Below are 15090 nucleotides of genomic sequence, written 5' to 3' on the forward strand. Positions count from 1 at the left end.
ATGATTTCATCCACATATTTAATACAAACATAGCCCAAAGTTAATGGAAACATTGTCACTTGGCATTTCACAAAACTTAGCAATACTCTGAAATGTTTGGAACTACAGCAGTGTACGTATATCAGGACTTCATTGGTAATGGAACATTTCATATCAGTCCAGCCCTAATGAATAATAAATGCTAAAACTTACATGAATTTCTGATCTGCCCTTGTAGTAATTTACATAGCGTGGAGATATCTTGCCACCCAGGTAGGAAAACCAATATCGCTCCGTCAGGCTGTGTTGCACAGATGTACTGGACCAATTCGCACACTAATTCAAGATTCAGTTTCTCAGTATCTGGATTCCTCAAAGTATTAAGTACAGATGATGAGTAGGATCCTTGTAATTGTAAATGTCTGAAACAAACAAATGAATTAAGATTAGGTCTGAGCAGATATTGATGTTGATGTATCGGTATGGGCCGATTCCTGTGGTATTAGTATTGGAATGTATGGACTGGTGAAAGGAACACGGTTGAGGTTCTGTCTATCTCTCGACCAGCCCTGATGATAATTCTGAGATGGAATCGAAAGCTTGGGCAGTCTTAGTGTTTTCCTTTTATTGTGCTGTTTTGTGTTGTTTTTAAAAAGTATATTGCCAACATGTGACGTAAGAAGTTCCTTACTGTCATACAGTGGCGTGCCCAAGAGGGATTGATGGGGTCATAACCCCCCCCCCCTTTTGCCCAGTATTCCTAATAAAGAAAAGAACGTCAAAGGTATGAAAATATGACAAAATAAGGGCTGACTACCAAGAAAAGTATACATAACCCCTCCCTTTCGAAAATCGTGGATACGCCACTGCTGTCACATATACAGTAGAGCGTCGATTATCCGAACGTCGGTCAACCGAACAACCGCTTAACCGAACTGTGTACTCGCTCACTTTCAGATATCTGTAATGAAAAAAGTACGTGACTTAGCTGCTCGTAAGCGTGTAGGCTTGCTTAGACAGACAAAAATAAAGGATTTTTTTAAACGTTAATTTTGTGTACTGTGTGTATTGTTCATGCAAAATGCGTATGTAATATGTACATATTTTTGTTTAATAAACTGTACCACATACTATATATTCCTACTAAAGTTGCCTTTGTACGTTACTTTGTAATACATACTTAAAGAGATGCCTGTTTTTATGAATAAATTTACTGTACAGTACTTCTTTTTGGCAAATAAACATGTACAGTTCGATTATCCGAACAAACCAGTTTTCCGAAGACCCATGTCCCCCAATTACTTCGGATAATCGACGCTCTACTGTATTTTAATCATAAGATGCAATATTTTAAATAGGGTTGAGTGGTTAGCAATGTCGATTTACCAGTGGTATCGGTATCTGCCAATTTATCAGTATCCGCTGATACCAGTGGTATCTATATCGGAAAGTATTGGTTGAATTTTACTCTTCCAGCATTTTGATCCTTTGAGGGGTCTACAAAATTGCCATGCAACACTTCCGCAGAGTCTAATTATCTTGAGTTTGTGCAAAATTCTAAGGTTTCATTGAGTTTGTAAAAATATGTGAAAAACTGTATTTTGTGATTGCATAACAGGTTTTTTAATATTCTGATATAAGTTTTGATTTTTCTAAAAAAAAAAATCTGGTAAATTGATGCATGTAATTGGAGTTGAATACTCACTCACTATTATTAATCAATATTTTTAAGTACAGTAAAACCTCGTTAATCCGGACCCCAATAAGCAGGAATTCCCTTAATTCGGACAGGCAACCCCCCCCCAAAAAAAAACCGAATGCAAGGTTTTATATATGGCTAGAAGTCACCAAAAGAACTTCCAAAAGAAAAGGCAGTCAACCACTGATGAAATTCTGTTTTCTGAAGACTTTTGCGTTTTGTTGCTATAAACGGAGTTTTAATGCACTTTCTACTCTTCTTTTAGGTTATTTCAGTTAATTCGGACTTTCGTTAAACAGGTCAACTTATCCCCCCCCCCCATTAGTCTGGATTAACGAGGTTCTTCTGTATCAGTTCAAAGTGGTATGAGCTCAGCCCAATTAAGCAGTTGTCTCCCCTCTACTTTTTGCCCCACACTATGGCCTCTTAATGCTAATCCCTGCCTACCAGAAGCACGGTGCTGATCACATCACCTCCAAAATAGCTTAGATCAATAATGTTTTGGGGTCGTACTGCCACATCCCCTAAATGTGCCTTCATGGCACGGTGCTTTGTACACAGAGAACTCTACCTTTATCTTACATATAATTAAGGATGACGAGAAATTTAAGCAGCTTTTAAACTGTTTTACAACGCAAAAAATAAAATTTTAAACACATCCCGTGTAGAACAATTATTGTCACAATTTTACAAACAGAAGTTTACAAATCAATCTGTAATGCAAAGCAAATATATGTCTAAAGCCTACATCTTCAAAGTACCTTGTGTAAAGCAACTTACTGAATTTTAAGTAATAGTACTTATTTCGTGAAATTATCATTATCAATACGTATTCTAGTTCTTCAGATGTGCTTCATTCAGGATCTAAGATGATTTTCCTTGAGAGTTTTATTTTCAATTCTTTTAATATTGCCAGTTTCTCCAAGTTTTCCTAGTGTGTGGGAATCTTGTATAAGATAAAAAAAAAATGATAATATACAAAGTCACAAAGTCAATCAAGGGCCTCCCCGATGGCGGAGTGGTAGCATCGTCACCTTGTAATCAAGGGATCCCAGGTTTGATTCCCGATGGAGGCACATAGTGGTTCGGATTCCACTTTAAGCTGTTGGTCCAGTCCCGATTAGCCTTACTGTGCACAAAGTGGACTTAAAACACCAACTCACTCACACACACACACACACACCAAGTCAATCACAATAAATCGGCACAAAATTTATGAAAATCTCACACACATTTTTCATGATTCTCGGGATATGTTCAAAAGCATTGTTCATCATACCCTTCAGAATACACACATTCTAGTAAACTACCATGCAGTCTAAATATGAACCAATACTGTCTGGAATAGACAACAGACACCATTTGGCTAAACCCTAGAATGAATTCAACATACCTAATATATGGTTCAATGAAATCCACATACTCATTCACCATTCTCTTTTGCTTTGGAAACCTTCTCCTTCTATAGTCTGTTGAACTATGCTCACTATATTGAAACCTGAAAGGAATTCATTGTAATTATAACTATGAAATTTATATATTCAGTTCAGCTAATTTAATGTATCCATAAAATCCAATGACACAAGCTTGTTACAAGTACGTACAAAATATTTGAACTCTGCATGAGTCTGCCACATTAAAATATAGAAAAAGAGGATAGGCAGAACTATATCAGCATGTGCACTTTGCATTATAGAAAGCAGTTAAAGAACAGCATGCTCGAGTTTGTGATTGTGTCTGTTTTCATTTGTATTGAAGTTTCAGCAACTTCGTTGCCATGTCTTCTGGTTCAGAAATTGCTGTGACTTCTGTCTTGCATGTACAGGGTGTCCAGAGTGGGACTGACAGTTTTTAAAAGTGTGTTATTTTAATATGGTAAGGAGTAACTAGAAACAAAAACATACATTTTGAAGGCAAACTCACCAAGTTTTATTGGAAGCAGTATAGTTTAGTATAGCTCCACATGAGCTCAGTTTGTTGCACGGAGAATGTCCAGCATGTATTCAATCTCCCTTCAAGTGTTCTGTAGCATCCGAGGTTACAGAAGCAAGAGCATGCCGAATACGGTCCTGCAGTTCTTGTGGATCATCTATATTTTGGCCAGAATACACCATGTCTTTGATGTACTCCCCAAAAGAAAGAAGTCTAGAGGGGGAACATCAATCTTGTACAGAATGTCAATGGCAAATGAGCATCTTTTCGGCTCGTCATCTGGTTTAATTTCGTGCAACAACTGCACCTTGTAAGCTTACAAACATAACCTTCTGTGCACGACTTTGTCAACACTGGATCTTGAAATTCCTAGCTGCCTGCTCGCTTCCCGTATTGACTTCCGTGGGATATGCGTGCATTTTTCTGTACCGATGCCATTTTTGTTTGATCGACAGTAGCGCCACCACCGCTAGTTGTACATGTATGAAAATTTGCTGAACCAAACTCACAAATGTACTACGCTCTGTTAATGCTTGTATCAATGGTGTGTGTAGGTATTTATCAAATTGATAAAAGAACAATAAATTATTACTTGGTGAAATGTAAGAACGATTTAAAAACTGTCAGTAAGAATCCAGACACAGTGTATTACAAATATTGGTGGCACATTTATTATAATAAATGAAATATATTTTTACATTTTGATAACTTCAGAGCTTTTTCTGAATGAAATTCTGTAGATATATAAAGAACATGCAAAACTGGAATAATGTCATTATTATAATGATATACCATTATGAACAAAATCAGAACTTAAAGTAAGTCTTGAAGCTTTCCTGGTGACAAATGATGGAAAGATTATCTCAGGCTGGTAAGTTGTGGAGAGGATTCAAACCTTTTAAGAGCAAATGTTACTCACATCTTCAGGATAGAAGATGAGAGTCAGGTTACTCTTAAGATGAGAGTGATGTTAGCTCTCGAAGGTTTAGAATGCTTTCCACAACTCCCATGGTCGATAGCCCGAGAGAATCTTTTCAAAATCAGAACTTGTAGTAAAAAATAATGAAATGTGATATTTTCTGCAGGTATGAATACTTGCGTTCTTTAACATTACTCCTCTGCAATGTTTGGTTAATCACAATGACGAGGATCAGTGATGATTAGCTAAAATTGATGAAGGAATACGCACATATGTCCAGGCTGGGAATAAAACCCAGGAACTTCGATAGCGAGTCCGAAAGTCGACAACTTGCATGTGGATACTAATATGTAAAAAGTGGACTTAAATAAGATTTGCTTGAGGTTTCAAGTTTAACATGTATGAGTAACAGATATACCTACTTTGTTAATTCCAAAACATCCTCCAAATAATACTCCGTAACTGGATATGTAAAGCCTGGAATATTGAGACTAGGGCAGCCATCGTAATACTGCGAAAACTGTTCAGCATTGAGGGTGGCACTCATCAGAATGACTTTCAGATCAGGCCTCTGGGAAGGAAAAAAAAATTTGATTACAAAATTGTACTTTAAGCATGGTGATCATGGTCAGAGTTTGAGCTCTTGCTTTGGGGGGGCCAAACTTTGGGAGAAGCATATGATGTACCTGAGGGTTATTGAATATCCCCTAGTTTATAAGGGATCCGGAGGCCTTCCCCCAGATTTTTTTTTAAAAAAATGCCACTTAAAAAACGTTGAGTTTTAGGCCTTTTAGATTTGCAAATGTTAAATTTCCTCGCTTAAGTAAACAAATATTAATTAGTATATTGGTTGTCAGTTTTAAAAGAAGCAAAACAGTATGATTATTGCATTTTGCATTTCAGTATGATTATTGCATTTCATTATTTTTTTATTGATACAATACTCGTATTACTTTAAAAAGTTACGGTAAAAAGTAAGCTTCAGAAATTTTAGAAAAATTAAATTGCAAAGTTTTTTGATGCCTCAGCAGTAACTGTTGCCTCAACACAAAGTCATTTTACGTTTTTCTTTCTTCAAACTGTACACAGAAATCAAATTGTCTATTGCGGCGCAATTAACGCACATGCCATCATGCCAAACGTAAAGATTTGTGGTATGGCTTCATAACAAAAATGTAGTAACTGAACTTAATCATGTGTTATTGTTTAGTCTTCTTTAAGTTGGGGGGGGGGGCAGGCTGCCCTGGCCCCTCCAGAGCTCCGCTTATGATGGTGATACAAAACAGAAGGAATATAGTATGTTCCGATTACAAGCTAGTTCGCTAGTTCATACCACTTTGAACCAATGATGATGCTCTTTGCAATTCTTACAAACACAGAGACTTGAAAATTACAACAAATGAAAGTTTTCAAAATATCAATTAATATCAATATGTAATTCCACTTCAATTATATGCACTAGTTTTAGAGAATTTTGCTTTTGAAATATTCAAGAATTACATTGCAATGTTAAAATAGCAGTTCTAATTACAAAGTACATTTTTATACAGGGTGTTCAAAAAGTCATGCAACAGAGACTTTGAACGTATAACTTAACTCTGCCTATGTGGGCATTTTTAAAATATTAATCAAGAACATCATGCCCTAAATGAACATTCGGATTGCATAAAAGTTACTATGTAAAAAAGTCTTTGCGTGAAGTAAAAACAAACATGGATAAAAGGCAGTCGTGGAGTCGGTTCCAAAAAAAATTGATGAATGGTCTGTGTAGGTATTTATCAAATTGATAAAAGGATGATAAATTTTTACTCATTTTGTGCATTACAGATGATTTATGGAATTAATTATGACTTTTATTTAGTCACCTTTGTACACAGTATGGCTAATCGAGACTGGACCTACAGTTCACAGTGGGATCCGAACCACTATGTGCCTCCATCAGGTATCGAACCTGGTAACCCTTGGTTACAAGGCAACAATGTTACCACAACACCGTCAGGAAGGCCTTTTTTTATTATTACAAGTGAACTAGCAACATTGGTCATGTCAGGGGGCAGTACCCATTGTGCCCAACTTTTGGCTGTTATTCAATCATGCAAAAATATAGATAGGTTAGGTTCTTAGATGCCTTTTAACCATGTTTGTTTCGACTTCGTATAAAAACGTTTTATACCTTAGTAACTTTTTCCACACACAGAACGTTCATGTAGGGCACGATTTACTTGTTTCAAAAATATCCACATGGACAGAGTTAATGCCCAATGCAAGCTTCATGTCTCTTATTATTTGTTCGCGCCCGTCATCCAACAAGAAGACACTTTTCTTGTTTCGGCCGCTGTTTGTAGCATATCCAGGAAGGTAATTGTGCTGTAGGTAGACTAATACACATAAATGAAACACTCAATTACTCGAACTGATGTATTCGTTGCAACATCTACATTAATTGCAGCCAACCTGCAATACATCTCTGGTACAGCGTCGCTTCTCACGTCACAGACTCTTCACTCCCTCACTTTCAGTAGGCACTAGTGTTCAGAGAATAAAATGGCGGCCATCTTGGCTCCAAAAGCACAAGGTACGGAACATACCGCCCACCTTGAAATGATTAATTTCAACAATTTACTAAATACACAATATAGAACACATTTTTGATGAACAAATGTAAATTGAATGCAATTTTCCCAAAATTTCCTACTGAAAATGACAACACAAAATTAAAAAGAAATTGAACAAACTAATGATTGCCTTTTATGCATAAATTTTAAAGTTTAAGTTCTTTCTCATTGGTGTTCAACTTCACTCACTGGTAAAAGGGACAGCTTCACTGCTGGCCTCTTGTAGGTTCCTTCACTGGTTCTCACTGTTGCTGCTCTAACCAATCCATCTTCACCTGGATGAACGTTGATTACTCTGCCAAGTCTCCACTGTTGAGGTGCAAGTTGATCATCTCTGACCACAACCAAGTCATCGGCCTGTAGATTCCGTTGCTCCCTTCTCCACTTAGGACGTTGTTGTAACTGAGAAAGATAATCCCTACACCATCTGCGCCAGAAATGCTGTGTCAGCCTTTGCACGAGCTGCCACTTCGACAGTCTGTTCATTTTTATTGTAGCAAAGTCCCTATCTGGAGTAGCTATCAATGCATTTCCTATTAAGAAATGGCCTGGAGTAAGTGCTTGCATGTCATTGGGATCACTGGATAGAGCAGTTAACGGTCTGGAATTCAAACATGCTTCTATTTGTGTTAATACCGTATACAATTCCTCAAAGGTAAGTAGGGCATTCCCCACAACTCTTTTGAGGTGGTATTTAACTGATTTGACACCACTCTCCCACAAGCCTCCTCCATGAGGATTACGAGGAACATTAAAATGCCACTGGATGCCTAAGCTGCTTAGAGCACTTGAAATAGTTTCATTGTGCTTTGGTTGTTTTGCCAATCTCATGAATTCCTTTAACTCTCTATTAGCGCCAACAAACGTTGTTCCACAATCACTGTAAATATTACTGGGTTTTCCACGACGAGATACAAATCTCCGAAGTGCAGCCAAAAACGTCTCTGTAGTACCACTGCTCACTATTTCTAAATGAACTGCTTTCGTTGCGAAACAAACAAATAAGGCAATATAACCCTTATACTGCTTACGAGAGCGTCCAACCATTTCCTTCAACAGTATGGGCCCTGCATAATCCACACCACAGTTTATAAATGGACGAGAAGGATTGATTCTAGATTCTGGTAAGCTACCCATTAATTGTTCCCCAGCTTGTGTACAAAAGCGATGACAAGTTACACATTTCTTCACAATGTTACGCACTGTATCTCGCCCTCTCAGTATCCAGAATTTTCGTTGCAATGAGGACAACACTAACTGAGGACCAGCATGAAGATTAAGTAAATGTTCATTTTTAATTAATAAGTGAGTCAAGTTGTGCTTTGCAGGTAGCAACATTGGATGTTTATGGTCCACTGTTATTCTTGCTTTGTGTAGCCTCCCTCCAACACGAATGACACCTGCCTCATCAACAAAGGGAGCCAAACACAATAACCTGCTTTTTGTTGGCAGAGGAATTTTAGCTTGTAAACAATGTAATTCTGCTGAGAATTCACTTTTCTGAGCTTGTTTTACAAGAGAGGTTGTTGCTGTCATAAGCTCTTTAGTTGTCAATGCTCCTTGCCTTCTCTGATTCACTGACTGACGAGTATTGAATACAAATCGTTGGATCCATGCCATTATTCTCTGCATTTTAGAAAAGCTTGAATATCTGCTGATCAGATCTTCTTCTACTGTACTGTACATAACTGTAATGGAGATCTTCTTCTCTTCTTTCGTAACTTCTTCCAAAATTTCGTTGCTTGTCTCATGATGATCAAACGTTGCCAATGAAGTTGCTCGTAAGAACTCTGGTCCCGCCCACCATAACTCACACTGAGCTAAGGCTGATGCACTGATACCTCTTGTAGCAAGATCTGCAGGATTTGATTTTCCCAGGATGTGTGACCATTGTTCACGACGAAGACTCTCCTGCACTTCTGCCACTCGATTTGCTACAAATGTTTTCCACCTGCTTGGTGTTGAGGATAACCAAGCAAGCACAATGGTAGAATCAGTCCACACACATGCATCTTCCAATTTGTAGGATAGTGCATTGGAGATTACTACGAGCAATCGTGTCAATAAAACTGCCGCTGATAGTTCTAGCCTTGGTAGAGACATTTGCTTGATTGGAGCCACCTTAGTCTTTGCTCCTACCAACCTCACTTCAACATGACCATCGACATAAACTGAGCGAAGGTACACTACCGCACAATATGCTTGTTGTGAAGCATCACAGAAACCCACTAATTGACAAGCAATAGCATTTGCAGATACAATAGCACGTTTGATTTGTAATTGTTGCAGTACAGGAAGTTCACTACAAAAATGTAGCCACAGTTCGCATGTTTCCACGGATAATGCCTCATCCCAGCCCAACTTTTCTTTCCACAATTCTTGAATGAGTATTTTTGCTTGTATGACTGTTGGGGATAAGAAACCAAGAGGATCAAACAATTTTGCAATGTCAGATAACAATAGTCTTTTCGTCAATGTGTGACGTTTTGGTGGTAAAGTCACAAGAAAAGTGAAGTGGTCAGCACCAGGATGCCACCTTAGACCTAACGTTTTCACAAGTTCGCTGCAATGGATATCTAAAGGCACATTAGTTTCTCTCAACTCTACAGGTACTGCTGTCAACACTTGTGGCTCACTAGAGGACCATTTACGTAACTCAAAACCACCCTTTGCTAGTAACTGTATCAATTGTGACTGCAATTCGATAGCTGTTTCCACATTGCTGGCACCAGATACCAAATCGTCAATATAAAAATCATTTAATAACACTGGGGCTGCTAATGGAAATGCATTCATTTCATCAATAGCTAACTGCTGAAGACACTTTGTTGCAAGATAAGGTGCACTGGAAGTCCCATACGTCACCGTGAGTAGCCTATAGTCCCTTATCAATTCTTTAGGATTGTCGCGCCACACTATTCGCTGAAAGTCTGTATCTGATGGATGAATCAATATTTGTCTATACATTTTGGAAATGTCTGCACACAAAGGAATTTGATGTTTCCTGAACCTGAGTAACAATGGAAAGATATCACCTTGCAGTTTTGGCCCAACTTGAAGCTTATCGTTGAGACTAATCCCTGTTGAAGTCACTGAACTGGCATCAAAAACTACACGAAGAGGTGTACTGGTGTAATTTGGATTGATTACAGCATGATGCGGTAAATAGAAACTATCACATGGTTTCTTTTTCACTTCACTTGCAGGAACAGGCTCCATATGTCCCAAGTCTAAATATTCATGCATGAATTCTGAGTACTTCTGATGAAAAACAGGAGACCTTGCAAACTTCCGTTCCATTTGCTGTAATCTCGCCACAGCTGTTTCACGAGAGTATCCTAAGGGAGGACTGTCTTCCTTGAATGGAAGGCTCACACTGAACTTGTTGTTTTCTCGAACATGAGTCACCGAAAAGTGCTCTTCACATTGTATCTCCTCTAATGTCAGATGCATTTGCCTTGGGACCTCCTCTACCTCCCAGAACTGGCGAAGTGCACTATCAAGACTACAAGATGCATGAAATGATGTTACTGCCCTTACCTTGGGAAAGTCCACACTGCCACAAAGAATCCAACCAAGAACAGTACGTAGTGCAGTAGGTGTTCCCTTTGGCCCAACACGTTTGCCACTTTGCATAAGAAAAGGAAACAAATCTGCTCCAAGTAAAATGTCCACCGGTTCCATCACATAAAACCTTGGATCTGCCAACTTCAGTCCTTGAATATGTGTCCACTTCCTGAAATCTGGTAAAGGTTCCCTGGGAATGTTTCCTGTTATTTTAGGAAGTACGATTGCCCTTGTGGTGAATGTTTTCCTTCTGCTACTGGGTTGGAATTGTAGATCCACTACTGCACTGCCTACACCTACGCCTGTTGCTGTAATTCCATTCACAGTGATGTCTGCCTTATGCTGACGTAAACCTAACGTTTGCACACAGCGTGATGTCACAAAAGAAGTCTCGGAGGCACAGTCTAGGAGCGCACGAACTGGTTGATAAACACCATCTCTTCCCTGCACATAAACAACTGCAGTGGATAGCAACACTGGCTTTAGTCCCTTGTCTCCTTCTCCAGCCACATGAGAAGAAACTTCTTCGGGGGAAGTTGTTGTTTCACTAGAGTCACTCTGCCTATAATAGTGTAGCAACGTATGATGCTTTTTATTGCAAACTCGGCACGCCCGTGAGTCGCATACCGATGCCCTATGATGACTTTGAATGCAATTATAACACAAACCCTTTTCTTTAACAAATCTCATTCTGTCCATCACCGAAAGGCTTTTGAAGTCTTTGCACTTGTATAGCGCATGATGCAGTTTACATTTTTCACAGGTATCATCCGACACTGCATGATACACACCCTTGAACTGGGAGCTATTGTGAGTCGACTGCTTCAGTCTCTGAGCACTGAGATTTGTAGCTGATAATGCACGAGAACGCTGATCAAGAAAGTCACTCAACTCCTGAAATGTAGGCAACTCGGTTGTCTTTAATGAAAGTTCCCATTGTTGTCTAGTATCACTGTCCATTTTTTCTGTCACATGAAATACTAGGATAGGATCCCAATGTTCTATGGGAATGTCCATCACTTTCAACACGCGAACACACTCGGTAGTTGTGTCTAGCAGGCTACGTAAGGCTGCTGCGGATTCACGTTGCACTTTGGGTTGCCTGACTAAACGCTTGATTGTGTCCATAACAATTTCCCGTTTGTTTTGATAACGCGAATTTAGAATGTTCCACGCCTCTGCATAGTTATCATCAGTCACCGACATGGACTGGATAAGCAATGCAGGTTGCCCCTTTAACGAAGCTTTCAAATACTGTAGCTTTTGCGCACTGGATAACTGTTTGTTTTTGTCCACCGACGCGATAAACAAATCACGGAAAGAAAGCCACTCTTGTAATTGTCCCGTGAACACAGGCAGCGTGAGCTTCGGGAGACGCACTTCACTTGTTCGTGCTTCTGTCGATGACGTCACCGTAGCTTGAGTCTGTTGCTGCTGCAACGAACAAAGCCTGCACATGGTTGCATCCAAACGGTCTTGAATACAACCGATTTCACCGTCATAACTCTCAAAAGTTGCATCATCACACGCACTAGCCAGGTCTAATAATAACTGTTTACAATCGTCCGTTAATTGTTTGGCTTTGTTTACCGATAACGCGATTGTCACATTGTCCAGTAAACCCGCGTTCACTTTATTCTCAAGGCGAGTAACTTCTCGCTTGAGCACAGTCTTTGCTGCCGATATGGCTTCCATGTTTATTGAGTCGCGTACGGATTGTTGTTGTCCAAACTACAATGCACACACGAAACACTTCCTGGCACTACAAAAGGTGCACTGAAATTGGATACACGTAGCAAACAGTATGTCAATGTATTTATTCACAGTTCACGAATGCACGCTAGCACAAAAGTTCAACACAACACAACGAATGCTGATCGCTGCCAACATCCGGCACAAGGAGGACCATGTTCGCGCCCGTCATCCAACAAGAAGACACTTTTCTTGTTTCGGCCGCTGTTTGTAGCATATCCAGGAAGGTAATTGTGCTGTAGGTAGACTAATACACATAAATGAAACACTCAATTACTCGAACTGATGTATTCGTTGCAACATCTACATTAATTGCAGCCAACCTGCAATACATCTCTGGTACAGCGTCGCTTCTCACGTCACAGACTCTTCACTCCCTCACTTTCAGTAGGCACTAGTGTTCAGAGAATAAAATGGCGGCCATCTTGGCTCCAAAAGCACAAGGTACGGAACATATTTTTTGGCCAAAAGTTAAGTACATTCAAAGTCTCAGTTATGTGACTTTTTTGGACACCCTGTATGATACTAATGTAATATCAATTTTGATTTTTGTGTAATTTCCAGGATTATAAGGCTGCATAAAAGTGTCACATAGCATTTTTGCAGACATACAAAATACCAGACTACAGGATAAATATCAGTAAATACCAGTGCTTAAATTCCAACCAGCACTTTCCACTAAAAATATTGATGTATTGGGATCTGCAGGAATTCAGCTCTAATATACAGGGTGGGCCAAAAATGGTAACCGAAATGTAGAACCATTTCTTGTGTGTTTGGTTACCTTTTTGGGGGGCCACCCTGTACATGTCATCCAAATGAAAATTAGAATTATTTTTTCGTCATGGTTTATTGGTAGGAATTCTGTGAACATGAAGGAAGTAATTGTGGTGCAAGGGCTACATATCTGCTACACATAGTCACCTTGTCCCAGTGCATAACTAGACTGTGGATATTCTGAGCGAAAAGTGAAACCAATCCTCAAAAACATCCCGAACCTCAGCAATGTTACAAAACTGGTGCCCCTCTACAGTTTTTTATAGCAGGCTCAATATGTAGTGACGGAGTGCCAGGTAGGGGCTATAGGGGAGGTCAAGAGCCAAATCTTGGCACACTTGTAATATGTGAACTTGTGTTGTCATGCAACGGGATGACCCCATTTCGCAACATACTGGGTCACTTACTCTTGAAGGCCTTTTTAATTGATTGATTGATTGAATTGAAAATTGTGGATGCATCAGCTTTTACCATAACTAAAATATCCTTACCTGGGTTAAAAGCTGTAAAGTGGCACTCATCACATATAAGGACAACACACGGGACAATACACACACACACAGCCCTACAGAGAATTATATTGGCCATACGTCCAGATGCCAGAGCCTCGTTGGCCTGCAAAAAGCTATTACAGGGGTGTACTGCGTGGAAGTGAGGTAGGCATTTGGGTGCCTTAGCAGAAGGTTACCCCTTACATGCCCTGAAGACTTTTTTGAATTTGTTTAATGTACTGCAGTGTACGATTGAATTGACAGTACTGCCACATCAAATCCAAAAGTAACAGGCTATTCTCATCTCACTTTTCTAGCTATCATGGAGAAGCATGCTTTGCATGAGTGTAGGGTAGTGTTGTGTGATATATTGTTCAGACGATATACTGTCCAGACAATATATCACAATATTGAAAAAATATCGTTTAGGCGATATCAACTTGATATTATGGTGATATACGAGGGCAAATCAGTAAGTCGGTTCACAATTTTTTTGCAGAGGATTGGATAATCTCACCAAGGTGAACTTTTGGGTACTGAAAATGTCATCCGACCCGAGGTCATAATGAGTGATTTTGTAATATTCCTTTGTCTCTTCCACAGATGGCAGCAGTGACAAACATGGCTACCCGCCTGACATCGTTGACTGTCGAGGAGCAGAGTTCCGTGGTGTGGAGATTCACGCGAGGATGAAGCTGATGTATGGGGATGACGTCCTGTGCCGCAAAGCTATTGGGAATTGGTGTCAGCGGTTCAAGGCCGGTCGCAACAGTGTCACGGACGAGAAGCGGTGATGGTCACTGTCTTCCGGGACATGTTGGGGGTACTGCTGGTTGATTTCATGCCTGCTGGCGGAACAATCAACCCAATGTCCTACACTGCCATGCTTACACCGTGCCTTGCATGACAAGTGACAGAGTGACCACGTCCGCCTCCTTCACGACAACGCAAGGCCACACTTTGCTATGGCAGTCAAGGAAAAAATCGCTCGGCACGGCTGGGAAGTCATGGAACATCTGCCATACAATCCATATCTTGCACCCTTTGATTATCACCTCTTCGAGCCTATGAAGAAGGCATTGTCTTGGCAGCACTTCTCGTCTGATCGTGAAGTGCAACAGGCTATGCGACAGTAGTTGCAGCAGCAGCCGACGACGTTCTATGCCACTGGCATAACCAAATTGGTGTCACGGTGGGAAAATGCATGGCCATCGATGGTGGATATGTAGAAAAATAAGTAACGAACTGCTATAAATTGCTGTGAAAAAAAATCGTGGAACTGACTTATTGATTTGCCCTCGTATATTGTGTCCGTGATATATCAACATGATATTTTGGCAATATATCATCACGATATTT

At 39.8% G+C, this 15090-nt stretch overlaps 1 protein-coding gene across 6 annotated transcripts in view; it reads right to left on the reverse strand.

Annotated features, from left to right (window-relative positions):
• Rhau (ATP-dependent RNA helicase Rhau) overlaps positions 1-15090 on the reverse strand; it is an 80774-nt gene that overhangs the window by 32211 nt on the left and 33473 nt on the right. For all 6 annotated transcript variants that reach the window (XM_083132228.1, XM_083132227.1, XM_083132223.1 and 3 more), the window contains 3 exons: positions 4952-5100; positions 3072-3176; positions 193-401 (listed from right to left, as the gene is read on the reverse strand). In XM_083132228.1, coding sequence (XP_082988354.1) covers positions 193-401; positions 3072-3176; positions 4952-5100 — 463 coding nt within the window. The remainder of the gene's footprint in view (positions 1-192; positions 402-3071; positions 3177-4951; positions 5101-15090) is intronic.

This window comes from Lepisma saccharinum, chromosome 12 (genome assembly GCF_977018435.1).
Source record: "Lepisma saccharinum chromosome 12, izLepSacc3.1, whole genome shotgun sequence".
NCBI lineage: Eukaryota > Metazoa > Arthropoda > Insecta > Zygentoma > Lepismatidae > Lepisma > Lepisma saccharinum.